This window comes from Pleurodeles waltl, chromosome 8, assembly GCF_031143425.1.
Source record: "Pleurodeles waltl isolate 20211129_DDA chromosome 8, aPleWal1.hap1.20221129, whole genome shotgun sequence".
NCBI classification, from domain to species: Eukaryota; Metazoa; Chordata; class Amphibia; order Caudata; family Salamandridae; genus Pleurodeles; species Pleurodeles waltl.
The window spans coordinates 25,059,743-25,082,259 of record NC_090447.1 but is presented as its reverse complement, the minus strand read 5'-3'; the positions used below and the strand labels follow the sequence as shown (position 1 = coordinate 25,082,259).

The 22,517-nt window shown below is 46.0% G+C and overlaps 1 protein-coding gene across 1 annotated transcript in view; it reads left to right on the top strand.

Moving 5' to 3' along the window:
• The window catches only part of LOC138249319 (transient receptor potential cation channel subfamily M member 2-like), a 1,037,937-nt gene that overhangs the window by 799,130 nt on the left and 216,290 nt on the right, over positions 1 to 22,517 (top strand). Inside the window, exons 26-27 of the mRNA XM_069203278.1 lie at positions 4,099 to 4,219; positions 4,302 to 4,473. Coding sequence (XP_069059379.1) covers positions 4,099 to 4,219; positions 4,302 to 4,473 — 293 coding nt within the window. The remainder of the gene's footprint in view (positions 1 to 4,098; positions 4,220 to 4,301; positions 4,474 to 22,517) is intronic.

The following is a 22,517-nucleotide window of genomic DNA, read 5'->3' as shown; positions in this document are numbered from 1 at the left end:
GAGATGAGGAAATTGATAAAGAAAAAAACTGAGTTTGTATGGAGTAAGGAGTGCCATGTGGAGTTTGCAAGTATCAAACAAGATTTGGGTAGTGTGGAATCATTGAAATGTTTTGATCCAAAGAAATATTATGATGTTATGACTGATGCCAGTGCTAAAGGTCTGTGAGCTGTATTGTTGCAGGAAGATGAAAGGGACTGTCGACTTAGACGAGTAGTTTTCATTTCAAGATCTTTGCGTGGTGCTGAGGAGAGGTATTCAATGATTGAGAGGGAAGCATTAGGTGTCTATTGGTCTGTGAAAAAGCTTAAAACGTTCTTGTGGGGTAGAAGATTTATTGTCCACACTGATCACAAACCCTTGGTGGATGTATTTACTAAAAAAGGTCTAGACTTGATCTCTGTGCGCATCTGCAAGTGGATTGTAGGGTTACAAGATTTTTGTTTTAATGTGCAGTATGTTCCAGGATCACGTAACAATGTTGTGGATTGTTTGTCGAGGCTTGGTTCGGTTGTGGAAGAAGTGTTGGTGGATGATGATGATGTAAGGATTTGCAGTATTACAGATGGTTGTATTACTCAAGATGATTGGGTTGCAGCAGTTGTTAATGATTCTGTTTTACAACAAGTAAAGGAAGCTATATCACATGGGTGGAAGGGTGATTGGAAAAAGAATCAATGTTTATCAAGTTATTGGAGAGTTAAAGATGAACTGTCTTTTGAGAAAGGTGTATTGTTCCGAGGTTCAAGGCTTGTTGTACCTTCAGAGTTGAGGGATAGAGCGATGAGTCTTGGTCATGAAGGACATCAACGAATGTGCAAAACCAAGGTGAGGATTAGACTTAGTTACTAGTGGCCTGGTATGGACTTGATGGTAGAGAGATTAATCAGAGATACGTAAAGTGAGAACTCCGCCTATGGTTGTTAGAGGTTTCCCTTCCTAGCCATGGGATGATGTTGCCACTGACATAATTGGACCATTACACTCTAAAGATGGGACTAACTTTCTTCTGACATTGATTGACCAATTTTCTAGATGGGCTGAGATTGGAGTTGTCAGTAGTATTGAATCGGGAAGAATCATAGAGTTTCTGAGTGAAGTATTTAATCGAGAGGGATTACCCAAAAATATTTTAACGGACAATGGTCCACAGTTTATGTCTTCTACGATGCAGAATTATTTGAGTATGCATGGTATTATTCACAGAAGATGTTCTCTGTATCATCCCGAGGGGAATGGTACTATTGAAAGATTCAACAAAAGTGTTAAAGAATGCATACAGTTGGAATTGAGTGCGGGAAGATGTTGGAAAGGTTTGAAAACTTTTCTAAAAGCGTACAGATTTTCTCTGCATGTATCTACAGGGGAAGTTCCATTTGAGGTATTCAGAGGGAGGAAACCAAACACACTTTTGTCTCCTGGTTGGTTGCACTGGGATAAAGAAGAAGGAGTGTTGTGGAAGTTGATGAGTGGGGGAAATGAGACAGAGGAAAAGATTGTTGAGAAAAGGAATGAATGTAATGATTCTCAGAAAAGTATGCACTTTAATGTTGGAGACATGATTTTGATAAAGCGACCAACAGGATGCAAGAGTGGTTCTAAGTTCATGGGTCCATTTAAAGTTGTTAAACTTTTCCGCAATGCTGTGAAAGTAGATGATGGAAGAGTTTGGAATCTCAACAGAGTTGTTGGTGTCAATGGGTAATTTACCATGTTTATTTTATCTGATCTTATTGTATTATTCTGTCATTACTATCTTTTGTTATTTGTAAAATAGGGAGATGTGGGGCATCCCTTGCTTTATACAATGTACAGTACCTGGGATGCTTAGGTCACTGGGGGAAGGCAAGAGAACACTGAATAATGAAGAATCTAGAATTTTATGGATTATGGCAGTTGAGGGATTACAAGGAAGCTGTGCTGGTGGATGGGCTGTTTCTACATTAAATAACTCACAAAAACTGTATTTGGATCTTCTCTTCTTTACACTATTGCCCTGTCTTCCAAAGAATCTAGTCCATTTCATTTCTAAATCATGCAATGTCTTCCAAAGAATCCAGTCCATTTCATTTCTAAATCATGCAATGTCTTCTAAAGAATCCAGTCCATTTCATTTCGAAATCATGCAAGTTTATACATGTTTAACAAAACCTTTTTGTTTTAAACCCATAAGAGCTCTAGAAGCAAAAGCTACGTAAATGCCACCCTTAGGGCAGCTCCTACACCTCTTACTTGCATGACATACGACAAAACCTTCAAGCTTTGGATCAAAACACTGAAGATTACTTGCACCTTCTAATTCTTTTTTAGCACTGGCAAATTGTCTCTCACAGTTATCATCCCACAAGCATCCTTTTTCATGTTTTAAGTAGAACTTGTATGTGAAATAGTGTGCCAGCTAACAGTTATATGAAATTGTAGACCTCACTATAACTAAAAATGTTAGCTTTCCTCTGTCTTTGCTGGTGCAGCTACGTTGACTTCTGACATATCCCATTCTTAGTGATGCTGTGTCCCAATTACTCAAACTTGGACCAACCAAATCCACATTTGTTAAAGCCTACGTCTTGAGCACTTGTCTCAATCAGTGATCTTGATCTTCCATACTGCACAAATACTATCACTCCATCTATTCCTCCAAAAAGATGGTCAAGATGCACTTGAAAACTGCCACTGCTGTGGTCAAATCATCCTGACGTATCTGTACATTCCAAATGGAGTAGTGAAACCTGTCAAATCTTGAGAGTGACTCCGATTTACCGATACACTAAGATAAGGTCAAAATAAAAAATAAAACTTACTCCAGCCTGCAGAGTGACCATCTCGATGATGTTGTGTTGAGGAAAGGATTATGTTCTTGTTAAGAAGGCCAGTGCAAATGATGCCCTTTTGTGGGGGTATGTAGGCCACAGCTGTAGGCACCAACCACTCTCTTAGGTGGTATGATTGCTCCAGTTGCATATTTTGTTTTTACTTCTGTTTTCACCGCATCTATAACAGCTCATGGAACTACCCTTACTTTGGTAGCAAACATGACGCACGCCAAGCCTTGAATCAATGTCATATGCAACCAGGGAGGAGCGCGTGTTGCGTAGCTAACGCCTCGTCTGGATGCATGACGCACGGCTGTGCCTGGATGCCTGATGTTGACCTCATGCCTCCCAGTCCATACAATTTCATACTTTCCATCTCTTTCGACAAGAATTGATTGAGGAGGCCTCACCGTGGGTGAGTTCCACAAATTGGGTTATGCCAGAAGTTCTGCAGCTTTGCAGAATCAGCTGACAGAGTTTCCATCACCTAATGAAACATTAAGGATGAAGGGGAATTAAGTTGCGTCATATTACAAGCAGCTCCTGGCAGTGAAATGTAGAAGGAGGAGCCACAGAAGTAAAAAGTAAATAGGGTTTTTAAAGTAAAAACACCTCAGCCTCCAGGCCCAATATCAGTCTCATTCAACTTCCCAGTCTCAAATCCAAAACAGCACAATACATTACTTTTTTGTAGTTTTATTTCTTTCTGTATCAGCAAAATGGTCTTTAGGAGTGTCGGAAATGACTGATTCCTACCGGTTTATGTTTGTGCTCCAAAAATGAAATGCATTTGTAAAAATACCTTTTTAATGTGGTCAGTATGATTACCGGGTTCAGTAGATGCCGAGAATGATACCATTATGGAAAACCAGAGGTTGAGCCATTGCTGTTATATGACCCTTAGGTTGATGTGAACTGTGCAACACGGAAGAGAATGGAATTCTAGCCTTTGATGGGAAATTTTGACGGATGTCAATTTTTGAGGAAAGAAAGCTGTTTTAGTAATTAGTAAAGAGATGTGCGTTTCATTTTTATATTAATGACACTGTTATAAATATCTTCATTTATTGTGAATTAACATTCTACCTGTCGAATTTGTAAAACTGATTTTGCAATCTCCAGTAAAGGCCATTTATGAACACCCCCGAATTCTCTGCTCTTCTCTTGCATGTTTTGCTATTGGGTTTTCTTGTACTGCTGTGATTACTGCACTGCTTGCAAGAACTTTTATTTGTTAGTAGTTCTCATATTCATTCATCTCTTTTGCCTTTAGGTTTTTTAAAAGTGCTCTATATGCTGGGAAAATCATTTTCTCGCTGGACTTCATTTTGTTCTGCATTCGTCTGATGGACATGTTTGCAGTTAACAGGTTCCTGGGGCCCAAGATTATCGTCATGCAGAGAATGGTAAGAAGCATAAACACTGGACATGATGTTCTTGATTAAGGTCTATTGATCTCTAAGTTGACTCTTCCACGTGCCATTCCAGATGACCGACGTTGTGTTCTTCCTCTGCATATTGTTCGTCTCAGTCTTGTCCTATGGAGTCTCTAAGCAGGCCATCCTGGTCGACAATGAGCAACGCTGGCCCTGGATTCTCCGCAATGTCATTTATGAGCCCTACCTCATACTTTTTGGAGAAATCTCAGATGTTGTTGATGGTAAAGAATATATTTTGCAGATTTGAATATTTTGCTCTTTTGCTGTCGTTGATTACAGCTTTGCCTTATACATATATATTAAAATGTTTGCATCAAATTTTACATTTTTAGTTCCCGGTTTTAGATCTCTTTACAAGTTATGCAGTTTTTCATGAGAGTACTGCTACTGTGGAGTATAGTATTTCTGAGTGGCAGGATTACAGGCTATTCTGAGGTTTATTATACTTGTCAATGGGGAATATCATCTGGAATCCTTTTTTGAGTTCGAAATCACCTTTGTTTTTCATCTGTTCTAGGCCATTTTCCACAGCCAGATTTTGCCAATTTTTTTCAGGCTAAATCTTCATGGGAAAGAAATTGGCACACAATCTCCACTTTCTGCCAAATTGCAATTGTAATGGTACTGTGTGACAGAAGGGAAGGAACATAGCGGTTTTATAGTCCGTGGTTTTATTTACCACAACAGTGGCCTGACTCCTACTTCTCAAAACATACGGTTGCCCACCTCAGTTAGATGTGGAGAAAAGCTTCAATTTCCTGACGCAAGAGCTTCAGCTGGCTCCACCATTTGAAACTTCTTCCCTGTGTCTATTTGCAAAAGGGACACTTGTATCACAGCAACAAAATGCAGCAACATGCATGCTCTGTTTAGGGCAGCGTATTCCGCATGACTTTTCCTGCCTGAGACTAACACGCGAGGAGGTACGGTGGACCTAGGCAAGGCATGATGGATTCAGGTAAGAAGGAGGCAAAATGTTCATATTGTGCTTGGAAGAATCTCCCTTTGCATTAGGACATGTCCTCTTTGTTCTGCAGAGAGAACCCTAATTTCTGCAGAAAAAAGGATGCCAAGCGGCCACCATGGGCAGCTCACGTTTTAAGGTGTATTTCTACAATATCCTCCCACACTGGCGGAAGCATTTTTTCTAAAAGTAACTCCCAACAAGTAGGTGAGACTGTCTAATTATGGCAGACGTTCCATGCCGTTAGAACAACTGACCTCTGCCATACAAGGAGTTTCATGGACCACCCTTTCCCCAGGGCCTAGATACCACACTTATCTTATGTAAAAGCTCTATTTCTTCAGTGAGTTGGGATCAGTGTTTCCCAGGAAGCAAGTCAGGTAGTCATGTAATCATTCTAGGAGCTACTAAAATCTTCAAACCTATAAACAAAAAGGCTACTCTCAGGTCAGACAAACTCTGTATGGCCCCCATTGTTTGGCCATATTATCCACATCAGATCCAAATTCACAGACCTTGGAGTCCTCCTGGATGCTGATTCCTTAACTGTTTACAATATAAACTACCTTAGGAATAAATCCTACATACCACACCAGAAAATCACCCTACAATTGTAGGTAGACTGACTAAATTCCAGCTGGATTAAGGCAACGTCCTTAGTGTTACTTTCTCAGCCTACCAGGTCAAGTGACCAAAATAAAAAGCCCAAAATGGCAACTGGTTGCAGTGTATGTTTCAGAGATCTTCTGGTATCTTATTGCTGAAGCCACAGTTGATTGTTTTCTGGAAATAAGGGGTGATTTAGCGGATGACAACCTGCCAGCTCAATGATGCAATGGGGGCCTATCTTCCAACTGTCTTGGTCAGGAATGCCTGCCAAATTCAGATATTCTTGCTAACGTGGCACAGATCGTTTTGCCAAAGGTAGCACAGCCAAAGCATTGGGTACATTTTTGACAAAAATTTAATGTTGGCATTCTGTCTTTTTCTGAAATATAAAACATCAGATGCTCTGAGGCACAGGGTGGTTTATCCTGGTGTGTTGCTGCCATTGATGTTTTTTGCTCACACGTAAATCTGGCAGCCTTGTTTCAGTTAGCTAATAACCTAAACCATTAAGTTATCATTTACTTATATTTTATAATTATGTTTTATTAATCAGTGGAGCCTGATGAGAGAAAACATAAGGAGGCCATCCTATAAGAATGAGTTGTGGCTTTTTCCCACGATAAACCCTAAAAGTGGGGCCTTACTGAAAGCATGTAATCGATTTGCCTTCATAGCTTCATCAAAGTATAACACTAGTGAGATCACTCTGTCAGTCGACAGATATGATTCGTAGGAAGCTGGCCTGGTGTGTGGTGAGCACCTATGGTGTTATCACCTTATGCCAAGTCAAGGGATCCCCTATTAGTTAAGTGTAGGCAGTGGTTAGGAAGCCAGAGCTCTCTAGAGGTAGCTGTGACATGCAAAGCTTATGCAATACCACTGTAGTCACACATCAACTTATGACACATGAAAGGACTGCACAGTGTTACAAAAATAAAGGCACTTTATTATAGTAACACAACACTAGAATAGTTATAGGCAGTTCCCCCCAACTGGAGGTAAGTACACACTAATTTTATACCTAATAGCAATCAATCAATAGCATAAAAACAAAAAAGCATTGGCAATACTTAGTAAAAATAGCAAGGGCCTCAGGGGAGGGCCAAACCATATACTAACGAAGTGGAATGCGAGATACAGTCCCCCGTCTAAGGATGTGTAGTTGTTAGAGGGGAGCTGGAGGAACTAGGAACCCCAAGAGGTGAGTACCAGAGTGACCCCCAGCGACTAGCAGAGCAGAGGTAAGTACCTGGGTTTCCCAAGGACTAACAGGAGGACTTAGAACAAGGATTATGCAAGAACAGGAGCAGTCTAGAAGAAACCAACGATGGAGTCTGGAAGAAGAGGACCTGCTAAAAAAGGGGACAGCGTCCAGTCCACAATGGAGTGTCCAGTGGGGCAAGAGCTACTACCCACCCTTCTGTGTATGAAGAACCAGGTTGACAAGGAATGAAGAAGACCAGTTGTGGAGCCCAGGGGCAATCGAGGAGTCCTTGGAGCGGTGCAGATGGTGTCCCATGTTGGTTGTGAGGTCGTAGATGGTCAGTGGTGCAGGAGAAGGGCTTACCATCTCCCAAGTTGAACAGCTGGCATAGAGGAAAAAGGGGAACACTCCAGAGCACCACTTGTGATTCAGGATCCACGCGGTGCCAGAGGAAAGCAGATCCACGCAGCTGGTTGTCATTGCAGTTGGTGCCTGCAGATGCAGGGAAGTGACTCCTTCCTTCTTGCTTCTTGGTGCAGGGTGAAGTTACGTCGTCCTCAGATGATGCTAGACAGGGAAATGTTGCAGTTCCAGGAAGGAGCAGGAGAAACAATGTTGCAAACCAAAGTCGTCGCCTGAGTTGCAGGTTGTTGGTTCTTGAAGAGTCTATTTGCGGTTCCAGTGGCCAGAAGATGAAGTAAACAATGCAGATCAGTCCTAGTGGAGTCTTGCACGTCGAATCTGGGGACCCACCCTGAATGGAGTCCCTAATTAGCCATAAAAGGGCTAAAAGGGGGTTTGGTCACCCAGTAAGGTGAGCACCTATCAGGAGGGGGCTGTGACGTTACCTGCCTGACCTGGCCAATCAGATGCTCCCAGGGGCCTCTGCACATCTTGGTTTCGGGATGGCAGAATCAAGTGGTCACTTGGAGGAGCTCTGGGCAGGACCCCTGTGGTGGTGATGGACAGGAAAGTGGTCACTCCCCTTTCCTTTGTCCAGTTTCGCATCGGAGCAGGTACTGGGGTCTCTGGACTGGTGCAAACCGGTTTATGCAAAGAGGGCACCAAATGTAACCTTCAAAGCAAACTGGTTGCTTTGGGAGGCCACCCCTCCCCCCCCCCCAAGCCTTGTAACACCTATTTCCAAGGGAGAGGGTATTGCCTCTCTCTCCCACAGGAAATCCTTTGTTCTACCTTCCCCTGCCTGAGCTGGTCAAACAGCAGGATGGCAGAAACCTGTCTGAGGGGTGGCAGCTGCACAGGCTGCCGGACAACTACAGAAGACTGGTAGGAGCAATACTGGGGGCCTCTGAGGAGCCCCTAGAGCACAAGGAATCATATAACCAATACTGGCAGCAGTATTGGGGTATGATTCTGACATGTTTGATACCAAACATGCAGGTTCGGAGTTACCACTATGTAGCTGGACATAGGTAGTGACCTGTGTCCAGTACACAGGTAAAAATGGCTTCCCTGCACTTACGAAGTACAATGCAATGGAACTGGAGTTTGTACGGGCACCTCTGAGAATGCCGGCAAAAAGTGGGGGTAACTTTCCTACACCCCCCCCCTCACCACCAAACAAAGGACAATAAGACTAACCTTGCCTATTTGAATCTTCATTATCTGAGTAGAAATATCTGGAGAGTTCATCCTCATTGGAGCAGTTAGTCCCAGGTCTATATTCCACTGTATAGTCCATTCCCTGTAGTGATATGGACCACCTCAACAATTTGGGATTCTCACTTTTCACTTGCCTAAGCCATAAGAGGGGCTTGTGGTCTGTCTGAAGAAGGAAGTGAGTCCCGAACAAGTATGGGCTTCTTCAAGGCCTAGACCACAGCAAAGGCCTCCCTCTCTATGGCAGACCAACGCTTTTCCCTCAGGTCAACCTTCTGCTTATTAGTATTATTATTATTAGATATTTGTATAGTGCATGGCTACCCGGAGGCCTCCCAGCACTAATGCAGGACCATTGAACAGATAAAGCTGACAGGCTATAAAGGAAAAAGAAAGGTCTTTAGCTTTTGATGAAATGGAAGTTCTGAGTTTTCTGATCAAAGCTGTAGTGGTAAAGAATTCCATAGGGGACCTGCCTTGAAGGCAAACGACCTGCTTCCCCATCTTACTTTGTTAAACCGAAGTGTATTGATCAAAGAAGCGTCGGAAGATCTGAGTGATGTCTGGGGTTGTACAGAGTTATAATATGCCTGAGAAAGGCCGGACCCCTATTGTGGAGTGCACAATGCACTTAGCAGGCGGTTTTAAAGTTAATGCGTTGTTCAATGGGGAGCCAGTGAAGGGAAAACAGAGCAGATTTAGCCGAGTGGTGTCTCGGGGTACCCGTTAGGAGGTGGGCAGCAGAATTCTGCATCATCTGTAGTCTCTTTAGCACATAGGAAGGAGAACTGAGGAACAAAACATTCCCATAGTCTAGGCAAGACAGTATCAGGGCCTGGACAATGAGATTTTTAGCTACAAAGGGAAGAAATGTGAAAATCTTCCTACAGGTCCTCAGTAAGTAAAAGCAAGTAGCCGCCAATTTCTTCGAGTGGCATTCCATTGTGAGGCGAGAGTCCTGCCAAAAACCTAGACTCTTTATATTATCTTTGGGCAAGGGAAGGTCAGTTAGTCCAGCTGAGACTAAGGCAGGGGGCTTCAAACATGAAAAACTTCCTACCAACATAACCTAGGTTTTTATCTCATTTAACTTGAGTTTTCTGTTCGCCATCGGATAGGCATGAAGAGAGAGTGGCAAAATCTGAGCCGGTCCCAGTAGAAAAAGAAAAAAACAATTGAGTGTCATCGGCATAAGACACAAGAGACAGGTGAGGTGAGCGCGTTTCCGTGTTTACTGCCGATTTTATTAATTTAGTTTAACGATTCCTATTATTTGCCGCATTTCTGATAACTAGAATCATTGTTGTGTATGAATTTGAATCTGTGTCCACTTATTTAAAAAAAAAAAGAAAAGAAACATTGCAGGGCCGATTTTAGAAGATATTTTACTTTTTTAACATGCCTTAACTTTTAGTTTGGGAAAGCACCTTCCTTACCTTGGTGACACTCTTCTGAGGGCGGTTGGGGGTGTATATTTTCACCGGTGGTCCTTTGAGGTTTTGGACCCATTCTGTGCAGGAAGTTCGGGCCTGTTAGAGCCCACTTCCTGTTTCTCGGCAGGGACCGCGGTTTGTGGTCTAGTTGATCTGCCTTTCATCTAGGGGGATAAATGAGGGCAGAAACTCGGCTGCGCCCGTCCGCACCAGAACGGGCCTGAGGGCCAGGGACCTCGCACCTTGCACTAAAAAGAACAGGTACACCATAGCGGAATTGAAGAACTTGGCGGGCCCCCGGTGCACACACACACTTATCCCTGACATTACTCATGCCTGGAGGTGTGCGCAGTGTAACTGGATGGCACCTATACCATCAATGGTGGGAAAGCAGGAAATTCAGGGAGTTCGGAGAGTAGGAGGCAACAATTCAGAATACGCTTCGGGTGGAGGTATAGGGGACTTTAGAGCTGTGGGCTCTTTTGCCCTTATTAATGCCAGATCTCTCCCCAAACACAAATTTGAAATTAATGAACTTATTTCCACCCTTAACATAGATTGTCTCTTCCTAACAGAAACGTGGGCGAGGCCAGATTCGGACCCTGATTTTATTGAGGCAGCTTCCACCGGCTTCTCTTTTTATAGGGTAGACAGGAATACAGGCAGAGGAGGAGGCCTGGCTATTATTTGCAGGTCTGAGTTTACCTGCATTTGGAATAGCGCTAGCCATATGCCAGAGGTCTGTGAAACTATGGCCTTTAAACTTTTCCTTGGTAAATCCCTGGTCTTTGAAGGCCTGCTAATTTACTGGCCCCCCGGCCCCATCCCTAAGTTCCTCTCGATATGGACCTCACTATTGGAACCTCTAATCATGGCCCCTAAAGCAATTATCTTAGGAGACTTTAACATTCACTTTGATAATACGAGTGATCTGCTGGTCGTGGAATTTCTCAATCTTATGGCGGCTCTGGACTGGGTCCTAAAGGATGGGCAGGCCACTCATAGAGCAGGCCATACCCTAGATGGGATTTTTACCCCCCCTGAGGAAGAACTTAATCTCTTAACGACCCCGTTAGAGTGGACGGATCACGCTCTCCTGACATTTAAATTTCTGGTCAGGCAGCAGCCTTTGATACCCATTCCCCAGGGAAAACTGCTAAGACCCTGGAGAAACATTAAAGCAGAACCGTTGGAAATAGCATTAATACATAATTGGAATGATCTGAAGGCGTCCACTCTGTCACCGCATGCCAGATTCAATCAGGGCATTACGCAGGCAATGGACTCGCTAGCACCGGCGAGGGTCTTTGTCCCCCGCATCAGAAAAAAAACCAACCAACCATGGTTCTCTCAAGACCTCAAAATCTTACAGAGGAAATACCGGCAGAAGGAGCGCTGTTGGAAACTTAGACCCCGGGAAGATGAGAGGGCGGAGCTAAAATTAGCCCTAAACACCTACAAAGAAGCCTGTCTGGTAGCCAAATCGGACTATTTCACACTTAAAATTAGCGAGGCAGCCAACTCTTCTAGAGAGCTATTTAGAACCATTAATGTTCTCACCACTCCCTTAGGTACTTCTAAAGTAGAAAACTCCCAAGACTTTTGCAACAAATTAGCGAAATTCTTCGAATGTAAAATTCTTAACATCTACTCTAGCTTTATATTGGACAAGGAACAAAGAAACTCCCCTCCCTGGTTAGCTGAGCCTCTGCGCCCTGTGCTGACACCCAATGGGTCGCCAGATAAGCCATTTCTACTTTCTAGGTTTGAAGTGCCATCTCAAGAGGTCATGTGTAAGCTACTTCTGGAATGTAAATCAGGTTCCCCTATGGATCCCTGCCCCCCTGCCATCCTTCAATTAGTACCAGAGCTAGCGGCATCTATGCTGGCCCCTATTATTCAGGAAGTCCTTATAACGGGTTTGTATCCTAAGGCATGGAAAGAAACTACTATTATTCCCTTAAAAAAGAAGGAAACTGGCAAACCCGATGATCTGACTAATCTACGCCCAATAGCCCTTCTTCCCTATGCAGCCAAAATTCTGGAAAAACATCTTAATAAAGAATTGGTTGATTTCCTGTCAGCCTCAAAGGGCCTAGACAGCTCGCAACATGGTTTTCGGAAATCCCATAGCACTGAATCAGCTCTCATTGCATCATCCGATACCATACGCAGATTGGTTGATGAGGGGCAGGGGGTCTTTCTAGTTCTACTGGACCTGTCGGCAGCATTTGACACCATTGCCCCCCACATTCTGCTAGACCGTTTACATCAGGTAGGCATCAGAGATCAGGCTCTCAAGCTGATCAAATCCTTTTTTGTCAGATAGGTGGGCCACAGTTAGCAGCGGTGATTTTAGATCCCCAGCCTACCTCTTGCCGTGTGGGGTCCCTCAGGGCTCTTCCCTCAGCCCTACGCTATTTAATGTGTATGTGGCACCGCTGGCAGAGCTAATTCGCTCTTTCGGCTTTATTCCAACTTCTTGCAGACGACACTCAGATTATCATCCCTATTAAAAAAGATATGGAGGAAGTGGCCATCCGCTTCAACGCTTGCATGACAGCAGTGAATAACTAGATGAAGGCCAATTGGCTAAAACTTAATTGTGAAAAAATTGAGATTCTGTGCTTTGTGATTAAGAGGGAACACTGGTCTTCCATCTGGTGGCCTGAAGAGCGTGGCACTCTCCCTATACCAGGGTCTACCTCGAGAAATTTAGGATTACTGTTTGACGATCAATTGTCATTCAAACCTCAGGTCAATCAGATAATCAAGACCTGCATGTGGACTCTGAAGAAATTAAAGAAAGTATTTCCTTTTATTCCACAATCCTGCAGAACTACTGCCACTCTGGCTCTTGTCATTTCCAGATTGGATTACGGGAATGCGCTTCTGCTCAACTTGGATAAAGAATCGCTGAATAAGCTACAGGTGATGCAGAACACTGCTGCTAGGCTCTTACTGAAACTGCCCCGCGGGGCCTCTGCTAAGAGGTGCCTTAGAAATCTACACTGGCTTCCGGTAGCCCAGCGGCTCTCTTTCAAGGCTCTCTTTATCACTCACAAGGCTGTCCATAGGATTGGGCCTAAGGCTCTAACCACCAAACTGCAATGGTATAGGCCGAATAGGCTGTTGCGATCTGCCTCTGCCTATCGAATCCAAACTTCCCGCACCAAGAAGGCGAAGTGGGGAGATAGAGCGTTTACCATTGCGGCTGCTAAAATCTGGAACTCACTCCCATTGGATCTAAGGCAAGAACACAACTATCTAACATTTAGGAGACTGGTCAAGACTTGGCTCTTCCCGCAATAAGTCTTGGAGCCTCCTGTTAGTAGACCCTGCCTCACCCAGTTAGCGCATCGATGCCCTCGGGCCGGAATGCGCTTTATAAATACTCAATACATACATACATACAATCTTGGGGTTCCACAATCTTAGCCAGGGGGACCATATAAATATTGAAGAGAGTAGGGCTTAATGAAGAACCCTATGAAACCCCACAGGGCAGCAGGAAGGTATCAGACTAATAGGATTGATCCAGGACTTGAAAGGTTCTTTCACTCAGATATGAAGAAAGCAAATTGAGGCAGGTTCTTTCAGTTCCCATTTGAGAGGCTCTGCGAAGAAGAACTTTATGATCTACTGTGTCAAAAGCTGCGCTTAGATCTAATTAAATGATTGCTGCATATCCGCCAGCATCCACACGTCGTCTAGTGTCTTCAGTGACAGCCAGCAAGGCTGTTTCGGTGCTGTGGAGCTGTCTGAATCCCATTTGGGTATTAGTAGAAGATTATGAGGGTCATTCTGACCCTGGCGGCCGGTGGCCGCCAGGGCCACCGACCACGGGAGCACCGCCAACAGGCTGGCGGTGCTCCAACGAGCATTCTGACCGCGGGGGGTTCAGCCGCGGTCAGAAGCGGAAAGTCAGCGGTCTCCCGCTGACTTTCCGCTGCTCGTGTGAATCCTCCATGGCTGTGGAGCGCGCTCCGCAGCCATGAGGATTCCGACCCCCCCCTACCGCCATCCTGTTCATGGCGGGAAAGCCGCCATGAACAGGATGGCGGTAGGGGGGGTCGCGGGGCCCCTGCCGTGCCCATGCCAATGGCATGGGCACGGCAGGGGCCCCCGTAAGAGGGCCCCGCAAAGTATTTCAGTGTCTGCCTTGCAGACACTGAAATACGCGACGGGTGCCACTGCACCCGTCGCACCTTCCCACTCCGCCGGCTCGATTACGAGCCGGCATCCTCGTGGGAAGGTCGTTTTCCCCTGGGCTGGCGGGCGGTTTTTCAGCAACCGCCCGCCAGCCCAGGGGAAAACTTGTAATACCCGCCGCGGTCTTTTGACCGCGGCGCGGTATTTTGGAGGGCGGCATCCTGGCGGGCGGCCTCCGCCGCCCGCCAGGGTCGTAATGAGGCCCTATGTTCCTCTAGAAAGCCTGAGACCTGAGAGTTGATATGTTTCTCGCTTATTTTTGACACAATGGGAAGAAGAACAATTGGTCTATAGTTAGATGGTGAAGCTGTGTCAAGATTTTTTTTTTTTAATAGAGGGTTAACTACCGCATGTTTCCATTGTTGTGGGACATGCCCATGTAACAACGAGTCATTCAAAATGTTCATTAGCACCGGTGACGTAACTTTGGATCCTAGAGCTAAGATGGAAGGGGGGGGAGGGTCCAGAGGAGATCCGGATTTTATGGAGCCCAGATATTTATCTACTAGATCTTTAGTCACAGGCTGGAAAGCTGAGAGTGAGGCTCAAGGGGGCTGATCGTCAGGATGAAGGACAAACTCAGCCTCAGTGCAAAAATTACTAGGAAGAGTTGCTTGGATGTCAGCAATTTTCTTTTGAAAAAACAGGCTAAGTCATTACTATGTGCCTGAGAGCCCTCTACTATGTTCTTGACTGGAGGAAGCTTAGTCATTTCCTCAAAGATAGAGAATATCTCTATAAGGGGAGTGTGAGGATCTTTCGATCCTGGAGGTATAATGGGAGGCTTGTGCTGCCTTAATTTCCGAATGGAAAAACCAAATCACATTCCTATAATCTCTTTTGAGACCAGGATCGTATGATTTCCTCCACTTTCTCTCCATCCGCTTACATTTTTTTTTTAAGTCCAGCAGACGGGGAGTAAACCAAGATTAATTATTTTTCCAAAAGGTCTTAACCATAGTTTAAGTGGGTAGAATAATATTTAGGTATTCGTGAATCCATTTGTCAAAACCCTAAGCTGTATAGTGTTGGTGAAGAGTGGAGGAGGCAAACTGGTTCATTAATGTGTCCATCCAGTCGTTCTTCTTCAGCTTTGACCACTGATGTCCTATTAATTTTGCACAAGGCTGATGATTAACAGAAGGTTGGGTGGGGAGAGTAAAAACAATTATAAAATGGTCTGACCAAACCAAAGGAAGAGGAGCCTGGGCAAGTAGTTTAGGGAGATTACTAAACGCTAGGTCGAGTGTATGACCATGAAGGTGACTGGGGCCGGATATCAGTTGTGTTAAATCCAAGGCTGCTAAATCTGTGATTAAGGTTTTGGCGGGAGCATTGTGAGGTTCCTCTACCTGAATAGTAAAATCCCCTAAAATCATACAATTTGAATGTTTGTAAGCTACAGGTTGGTCCTGGCCCTCATCATTTAGTTAAGATAGCACTGCCCCTATCTCAATCTCAGAAGCATCTATTTGTACAATAAATTGCTTGGAGAAATCAGGGCTTCTTAGTATAAGAGCAGAGCACATGGCCTGTTTGAGGTCATCAAAAGCTTTTTGGCAGCTAGCTGTCTATAAAACTTTCTTGGGCATCCTTTTGGATGTGAGGTCTTTTAAGGGGGCTACAATGGAGCCATAGTTCTTAATGAACCTCCTATAGTACCCTGTCAGGCCTAGAAAGGCTCTGACTTGGGTCTGGGTTGTAGGGAAAGTCCAATCAAGGATTGTCTGAATTTTGCCTTGGAGTAGTTGGATGTGGCTTCCACCTACCAAATGGCCCAGATAAACCACTTTTCCCTGCCCTATCTGTAATTTTGATGCCTTGATTGTGAGGCTTGCTTTTTTGCAGAACCTCCAGTACATTCCCAAGGTGGACCAGGTGGAGTTAAAGACAGATATGTCGTAAGATAAGCTGCATCGAAGCTTTCCAGTCCTTGGAGAACTTTGTTCACCAACCTCTGGAATGTGACAGGGGCATTCTTCAGTCCAAAGGACATCGCTGTAAAGTGATAGTGCCCATTAGGAGTGGAGAATGCTGTTTTGGGTTTTGCATCCTCTGATAACTTGATCTGCCAGTTGCCAGCAGTCAGATCAAAGGTGCTAAGATACTTGGCAGCAGCCAGAGTATCTATTAGCTCATCTACCATAGTGATAGGATGAACATCAGTTTTTGTTACTGTATTGAGGCCTCTGTACTCCACACAGAACATCATCTCTGATTTGCCATTTTGAGAGTGGGGTTTTGGGGCAAGGACTACAGGACTAGCTCAAGGTCTGTCTGAAACCCTAATAGCTCCCAGGTCTAGCATATTTTCCACCTCAACTTTGATGCATTCCCTGACATGATCAAGTCTGTTTATTTTACTTTTGACAGGCAGGCTGTCAAATGTGTCAATGGTGTGTTCATAACCATGTTGTTTTACCAGGAGTCAATAAAATAGTTCAGAGAACTGACCTATGAGCTTTCTGCAATCTTCCTTTTGTTGCTCAGAGAGCCAGTCAGCAAGAACAACCCCTCTACTGAGCCATCTACAGTATTGTGAGAGAAGAGGTCAGGGAGAGACTCACTCTCTTCTTCTTGACCTTCATCAGTTGCCATGAGCAAAGTCATGTCAGCCCTATCATAATAGGGTTTCAAGCGATTCAAATGAAGCACCCTCTGGGGGCTTCTAGGAGTGCCTAGGTCCACCAGATTGGTGACCTCCCCTTTTTTCTCCACAGTAGTGTGTGGTTCACTCCACTTGTCTTGGAGTGCCCTGGGAGCCACAGGCTCCGAGACCCGCACCTTCTGTCCTATCTGATAAACAGTCACCACAGCCTGCTTGTCATGACACTGCTTCTGCAGTTCTTGGCTAGCCTGAAGATTTTTGGATGCCCTCTTCATGTATTCGGCAATTCCAAATCTGAGGCCTAGTACATAATCCACTATATCCTGTTTTGGAGGATTGAGAGGTTGCACCAAGCCTTCTTTCCAAAGGGCAAGTGGACCCCTAACAGGGTGTCCAAACAAGAGTTCAGAGGGGCTGTAGCCAACTCCTTTTTGAAACACCTCCCTGTAGGCAGGAGGCAAGGTAATAGGACATCCCACCTCCTTCTGAGTTTTTATGAGAGTCCCATTATCATGCCTTTGAGGGTTTTGTTGAACCATTTGCACCTCTGTCTGCTACCACCTCTTTAGGAACACCCACCCTGGAGAGAATTCCCAGGAGGGCCTTAGCCACTGTAGGGGCTGTAGTGGTCCTAAGACGAATGTCCTCTGGATACTGAGTGGTATGGTCCACAACCACCAGTATGAATCTGTTTTCAGAGGCAGTTGGAGGGTCCCGGGGGCCAACAATATCCCCCCAACTGTCTCAAAGGGTACCCCAACCACTGGAAGTGGAATTAAGGGGGCCTTTGGAGTGCCACCTGTCTTGCCACTGTCTTGACGGGTCACACAGGAGCGACAAAACTCCTTGATGTCTTCAGACATGTGGGGCCAGTGAAAGTGGGGGACAAGCCTGTCCCAAGACTTGCTTTGCCCTAAGTGGCCTGCAAGGGGTTTGTTGCGTGCCAAGGTTAACAGGAACTCTCTACATTTCAGAAGAATGACCAGTCTCCTGGTGGCACCAGGTTTAGAGTCCTTTGCTTCTGAATAAAGGAGGCTGTTATCCCAGTATACCCTATGGGTATCACTGACATCCCCTGCCTATTGTGCTGCAGCTTGCTGCCTTAAACGTTTCAGTGTGGGACAGGTATGCTCTTCCATACTGAGTTCCTCCCTGGTGGGCCCCCAAGAGCTCAGCTGTGTGAGCTTTGAGTTCCTCTGGTGTACGTTCCACACAACAAGTATATTCCTCTCCCTCAGGAGTATAATCCTCACTGGAAGCTTGAACAGGGAGTAACTTTTTACCCTGCCTGCCTTTCTTTTTAGGAACCTCCTGGGCCATTGTTTCAGGCTCCTTGTTCCCTTTGCTTTTTGGCCTGTGCTCTGGTCAAAACAAAGATATGCCCAGGGATGCCCAGCATTGCTGCATGGGCCTCCAACTTCACCTCAGCTCAAGTTAAAGTCTCCAAGTCATTACCTAGCAGACACTCTACAGGTAGATCAGAGTACACTACAACCCTTTTAGGGCCAGTAACCATAACGAAAAATATTATGTTCTTAATTTATTTTAGAACCACAAGATTTAGATTGACAGTAAGTACATTACTTGTAAGGTACTTTACATAGGTATAGTTAGGACTTTGAACCAAAATAGTAATGTACACAGTTTTTCATAAAAGGCAATAAGCTATTTTAAAAGTGGACACAGTGCAAAAGGTAAGTACAGGTTGGTTAATACAGTAAGTAAAGCACTTACAAGTTCAGTCTCCGGGGCATAGGTAGCCCACCATTGGGGGTTCAAGTCAACCCCAAACACCCAGCACCAGCAACACAGGGCCGGTCAGGTGCAGAGGTCAAAGAGGAGCCAAAATAACATGGGCATCTGTGGAGACGGGGGTGCTCCGGCTCTGGTCTGCTGGCAGGTAAGTACCCACGTCCTCAGGGAGCAGACCAGGGGGGTTTAGAAGAGCACTGGTGGGGCCCAAGTAGACACACAAAACACACCCTCAGCTTCACAGGGGCAGCCAGGTGCAGTGGGCAAACAGGGCGTCGGGTTTGCAATAGATTTCAATGGGGGTGTGAGAAAGTAGCCTCTTTCTAGCCTTGTTACCCCCACTTTTGGCCTGTTTGTGAGTGTATGTCAGGGTGTTTTCACTGTCTCACTGGTATCCTGCTAGCCAGGGCCCAGTGCTCATAGTGAAAACCCTATGTTTTCAGTATGTTTGTTATGTGTCACTGGGACCCTGCTAGTCAGTTCCCCAGTGCTCATAAGTTTGTGGCCTATATGTATGTGTTCCCTGTGTGGTGCCTAACTGTCTCACTGAGGCTCTGCTAACCAGAACCTCAGTGGTTATGCTCTCTCATTTCTTTCAAATTGTCACTAACAGGCCAGTGACCAATTTTACCAATTTACATTGGCTTACTGGAACACCCTTATAATTCCCTAGTATATGGTACTGAGGTACCCAGGGTATTGGGGTTCCAGGAGATCCCTATGGGCTGCAGCATTTCTTTTGCCACCCATAGGGAGCTCTGACAATTCTTACACAGGCCTGCCACTGCAGCCTGAGTGAAATAACGTCCACGTTATTTCACAGCCATTTTACACTGCACTTAAGTAACTTATAAGTCACCTATTTGTCTAACCTTTACCTGGTAAAGGTTGGGTGCTAAGTTACTTAGTGTGTGGGCACCCTGGCACTAGCCAAGGTGCCCCCACATTGTTCAGGGCCAATTCCCCGGACTTTGTGAGTGCGGGACACCATTACACGCGTGCACTACATATAGGTCACTACCTATATGTAGCTTCACAATGGTAACTCCGAATATGGCCATGTAACATGTCTATGATCATGGAATTGCCCCCTCTATGCCATCCTGGCATAGTTGGCACAATCCCATGATCCCAGTGGTCTGTAGCACAGACCCTGGTACTGCCAAACTGCCTTTCCCGGGGTTTCACTGCAGCTGCTGCTGCTGCCAGCCCCTCAGACAGGCTTCTGCCCTCCTGGGGTCCAGCCAGGCCTGGCCCAGGATGGCAGAACAAAGGACTTCCTCTGAGAGAGGGTGTTACACCCTCTCCCTTTGGAAAATGGTGTGAAGGCAGGGGAGGAGTAGCCTCCCCCAGCCTCTGGAAATGCTTTCATGGGCACACATGGTGGCCATTTCTGCATAAGCCAGTCTACACCGGTTCAGGGACCCCTTAGCCCTGCTCTGGCGCGGAACTGGACAAAGGAAAGGGGAGTGACCACTCCCCTGACCTGTACCTCCCCTGGGAGGTGCCCAGAGCTCCTCCAGTGTGCTCCAGACCTCTGCCATCTTGGAAACAGAGGTGCTGCTGGCACACTGGACTGCCATCAGGTGACGTCAGAGACTCCTCCTGATAGGCTCCTTCAGGTGTTGCTAGCCTATCTTCTCTCCTAAGTAGCCAAACTCTCTTTTCTGGCTATTTAGGGTCTCTGCTTTGGGGAATTCCTTAGATAACGAATGCAAGAGCTCATCCGAGTTCCTCTGCATCTCTCTCTTCACCTTCTGCCAAGGAATCGACTGCTGACCGTGCTGGAAGCCTGCAAAACTGCAACAAAGTAGCAAAGATGACTACTGCAACTCTGTAACGCTGATCCTGCCGCCTTCTCAACTGTTTTCCTGGTGGTGCATGCTGTGGGGGTAGTCTGCCTCCTCTCTGCACTAGAAGCTCCGAAGAAATCTCCCGTGGGTCGAAGGAATCGTCCCCCTGCAACCGCAGGCACCAAAGAACTGCATCACCGGTACCCTGGGTCTCCTCTCAGCACGACGAGCGAGGTCCCTTGAATCCAGCAACTCTGTCCAAGTGACTCCCACAGTCCAGTGACTCTTCAGTCCATGTTTGGTGGAGGTAAGTCCTTGCCTCCCCACGCCAGACTGCATTGCTGGGAACCGCGACTTTTGCAGCTACTCCGGCCTCCGTGCACTTCCGGCGGAAATCCTTTGTGCACAGTCCAGCCTGGGTCCACGGCACTCTAACCTGCATTGCACGACCTCCTAAGTTGTCCTCCGGTGACGTGGGACTCCTTTGTGCAACTTCGGGTGAGCACCGTTTCTCTCCATTTCGTAGTGCCTGTTCCGGCACTTCTGCGGGTGCTGCCTGCTTCTGAGAGGGCTCCTTGTCTTGCTCGACGCCCCCTCTGTCCCCAGACGCAATTGGCGACATCCTGGTCCCTCCTGGGCCACAGCAGCATCCAAAAACCCTAACCGCACGATTTGCAGCTAACAAGGCTTGTTGGCGGTCTTTCTTCAGGAAAACACTTCTGCACGACTCTCCACGGCGTGGGGGATCCGTCCTCCAAAGGGGAAGTTCCTAGCCCTTGTCGTTCCTGCAGAATCTTCAGCGTCTACTGTCCAGTAGCAGCTTCTTTGCACCCACAGCTGGCATTTCCTGGGCATCTGCCCATCTCCGACTTTCTTGTGACTTTTGGACTTGGTCCCCTTGTTCCACAGGTACCCTCGACTGGAAATCCATTGTTGTTGCATTGCTGATTTGTGTCTTTCCTGCAGAATTCCCCTATCACGACTTCTATGTCCTTTGGGGAACTTTAGTGCACTTTGCACTCACTTTTCAGGGTCTTGGGGTGGGCTATTTTTCTAACCCTTACTATTTTCTAATAGTCCCAGCGACCCTTTACAAGGTCACATAGGTTTGGGGTCCATTCGTGGTTCGCATTCCACTTTTGGAGTATATGGTTTGTGTTGCCCCTATCCCTATGTGTCTCCATTGCATCCTATTGTAACTATACATTGTTTGCACTGTTTTCTAATACTATTACTGCATATTTTGGTATTGTGTACATATATCTTGTGTATATTTGCTATCCTCATACTGAGGGTACTCACTGAGATACTTTTGGCATATTGTCATAAAAATAAAGTACCTTTATTTTTAGTATATCTGTGTATTGTGTTTTCTTATGATATTGTGCATATGACACTAGTGGTACTGTAGGAGCTTCACTCGTCTCCTAGTTCAGCCTAAGCTGCTCTGCTAAGCTACCATTATCTATCAGCCTATGCTGCTAGACACCCTATACACTAATAAGGGATAACTGGGCCTGGTGCAAGGTGTAAGTACCCCTTGGTACTCACTACAAGCCAGTCCAGCCTCCTACAGGGGGTACCTGGGGGTCACTCAGACGTTGCAGGCAGGGCACAGGGGGGCTTCTCGGGCCAGCTACTGACAGGGTGAGGGCCACCTGCTGGTCACTGCTGCATCAGTGGTCGGTTTCTCATGGGCCTGGGGGCTGCGGGTGCAGTGCTTCTCCAGGCATCGGATATCTTCGTCCCGGGCAGTCGCGGACAGGGGGTCCTCGGGCTTCCCTCTGCAGGCATCATCTTGGTGGTGCAGGGAGGTCAGCCTAAAGTGGACACATTGTCGGAGTCACCTGGGGATCCTCTCTGGGTCGTTGGTTTCTCTGGACACGGGCCAGGGACGTCGAATGCAGAGTGGTGGGGACTCATGCTTCTGGAGTGAGATGAGAGTCCCTTTAAAGGAGATGGTTTCTTCTTTCTTGGTTGGACAGGTCCGCTGTCCACAGGAGTTCTTGATCCTTTGTAGTTGCAGGGCAGTCGTCTGAGTCAGCAGAGGTCGCTGAGCCCGCAGGATGC